Below are 2736 nucleotides of genomic sequence, written 5' to 3'. Positions count from 1 at the left end.
TGTTATTTTTAATTTCTTGAGAGAGAAGAGTGCTTAAGTGGAAGGGGAGGGGAGGAGGGAGAAGGAGAGAGAGAATCCTAAGCAGCCTCCATGCCCAGGACAAAGCCCTACATGGGGCTTGATCTCAACTGTGAGATCATGACCTGAGCAGAAATCAAGAGATGGATGTTTAACCGACTGAGCCACCAGGTGCCCCTTGTGCCTTTGTTAATACCACGGGAACGTCAGAAACATCTATATTTGTATGGGAGTTTATTCAATAAGGTACTTATTTTTGTGAATTGAGTTACTGCAAATGGAGAAGTTTTCCTGTAAGACAGCAGTTCTCTTTTATTTTTATTTATTTATTTATTTAAAGATATTATTTATTTATTTGACAGAGAGAGACACAGCGAGAGAGGGAACACAAGCAGGGAGAGTGGGAGAGGGAGAAGCTGGCTCCCCGCGGAGCAGGGAGCCTGATGTGGGGCTTGATCCCAGGACCCTGGAATCATGACCTGAGCTGAAGGCAGATGCTTAACAACTGAGCCACTCAGGCAACCCTGTTTTTTTTAACTCTTATTTCTGTGGTAAGGGCCTCCCTGAAGTCTTCCATTCTTTTCTCAAGCCCAGTGAGTATCCTCATGATTGTTGTTTTTAATTCTCCATCAGGCATATTCCTTATATTTGTTTCACTTAGATCTCTGGCCGTGGCCTTATCTTGTTCTTTCTTTTGGGAAGAATTACTTCCTCTTGGCATTTTGTTTAGGTCTCTGTCTTCTTCTGTGTATTAGAAAAGCCTGTTATGTTCCCTGATCCTGAGAGTAATGGCTTTATGAAAAAGAGGTCATATAGTGTCCACGGCCTGGTCCTTCAGGGAGTGTCTCTGGTGCTGCATGCACTCTGATGCTGTATTTTGACTCTTCTATCCTTCAGGCCAGTCATCCGTAGAGGCTCTCCGTGCCTGCAGTGGGCATGTGGTAAGTTTTCACTAGGTGTGCTCTGGCCTGCTTGTTAAATGAGACCTGATGCTACTTCCACTAGAACTGAAGCCTTGTAAAACTCTCTGGTCAGGGGATGTGGTGTGTACAGGGCTTTCTGCTGGTTTTCTGGGGAAGGGGACCGCTGCACTGGGACTTAAGCCACTTGCCCTAGAAGGGCAGTACTGGCAGAGGGCAGGTGGGTGTTGTATGCAGGTGTATGCAGGTTAGGCCTCTGGTGTTGGCACTGTGCTGTTTACTGAAGCTGGTTTATCCTGATGAGAGGGGTAGGGAAATGGCGCCAGCCAACTCCTTTGTCCCAGGAGAGGTGTTTCCTTGCTTGCTGCTCTCAGGGAAGCCCTCCCAGAAGAGTGAATAATCCCCTGTGCATCCCAGGTGTTTTTCAGATAGCTCTTTTTACTGTTTGTCTCCAGTTTGCCTACCAGGAGCAGTGCACTTTGGGCTCTATCCCAGCCAAGTCTGGTGACTTTTAAAACTCAAAAATTGGGGCACCTGGGTGGCTCAGTCAGTTAAGTGCCTACCTTCGACTCAGGTTATGATCTTGGGGTCCGGGGATCAAGCCCCATGTCAGGCTCCCTGCTCAGCAGGGAGTCTGCTCCTTCCTCTCCCTCTGTCCTTCCCACCTCCCCACTTGTGCTCTCTCTCAAATAAGTAGATAAAATCTTAAAAAAAAAAAACTAGGGGCTCCTGGGTGGCTCAGTCATTAAGTGTCTGCCTTTTCCTTTCTTTCCCCAACTCCCAAGTGTATAATCAGTCACTCCTCACAACCTTTGTGCAGCAGTTCTTTCTGCCCACAGGTCCTATCCACCTTTTTGCACCAAAGACGCCTCAAGAATTCTTTCTTGGGGGTGCCTGGGTGGCTCAGTCAGTTAAGCGTCTGCCTTCGGCTCAGGTCATGATCCCAGGGTCCTGGGATCGAGCCCCGCATCGGGCTCCCTGCTTGTTTTCCCTCTTTCACTATCTCTCTCTGTCAAATAAATAAATAAAATCTTTATTAAAAAAAAGAATTCTTTCTTGGCCATTGGCCCCGGACCCCACCCCACCAAACCTCACCTATATTCCAAAACCACATCACAGGTGCCCCCCACCCCAGAGCAAAGGTTTCTTTCTTCTTTCTTTCTTTCTTTTCTTTCTTTCTTTCTTTCTTTCTTTCTTTCTTTCTTTCTTTCTTTCTTTCTCTTTCTTTCTTTCTTTCTTTCTCCTTTCTTTCTTTCTTTCTTTCTTTCTTCCTTCCTTCCTTCCTTCCTTTCTTTTCTTTCCTTCTTTCCTTCTTTCCTCCCTCCGTCCTTCCTTCCTTCCTTCCTTCCTTCAGATTTTATTTATTTGGGGGAGGCCCCGCAGGCGAGATGAAGCCGGCAGTAGACGAGATGTTCCCTGAGGGCGCCGGGCCCTACGTGGACCTGGACGAGGCAGGAGGCAGCACGGGGCTCCTGATGGACTTGGCAGCCAACGAGAAGGCAGTTCATGCAGACTTTTTTAATGATTTTGAAGATCTGTTTGATGATGATGATATCCAGTGAGACGCCGTCCAGCGGTGCGTGTGGTCATGTGTGTTACGAGGTGGTGTGGCGGAGTTCCTCAGAGGACAATTTCAGATGGTCCTAAAGAACTCGTGGATGTTACTTGAAATTAGGAGATGGTTAACCAAGAAAGAGAAGGATGGTTTTAACTATCTGCATGAGGCCCGCTTATCTCTGAATGTGAACAATATTTGTCCTTCAATTAAAAAGCGATGCCATCAAAAAAAATTTTTTTT

The 2736-nt window shown here is 46.7% G+C and overlaps 1 protein-coding gene across 1 annotated transcript; it reads left to right on the top strand.

The window, feature by feature from the left end:
• The first annotated feature begins 2311 nt into the window (after positions 1 to 2311).
• Positions 2312 to 2728, top strand: LOC117997918 (COP9 signalosome complex subunit 9). The gene has a single exon (XM_034986467.1). It carries the CDS (start codon positions 2327 to 2329, stop codon positions 2498 to 2500), a length of 174 nt encoding a protein of 57 aa, XP_034842358.1. The 5' UTR covers positions 2312 to 2326; the 3' UTR covers positions 2501 to 2728.
• Positions 2729 to 2736: the final 8 nt, after the last annotated feature.

The sequence above is a fragment of the Mirounga leonina genome, unplaced genomic scaffold (assembly GCF_011800145.1).
Source record: "Mirounga leonina isolate KUSES-001 unplaced genomic scaffold, KU_Mleo_1.0 Mir_376, whole genome shotgun sequence".
NCBI lineage: Eukaryota > Metazoa > Chordata > Mammalia > Carnivora > Phocidae > Mirounga > Mirounga leonina.
This window is presented reverse-complemented; position numbering and strand designations above follow the sequence as displayed.

What these genes read in the sequence shown, in the direction of transcription:
- LOC117997918 (XM_034986467.1), top strand. Translation starts at nt 2,327, where the DNA reads ATGAAGCCGGCAGTAGACGAGATGTTCCCTGAGGGCGCCGGGCCCTAC.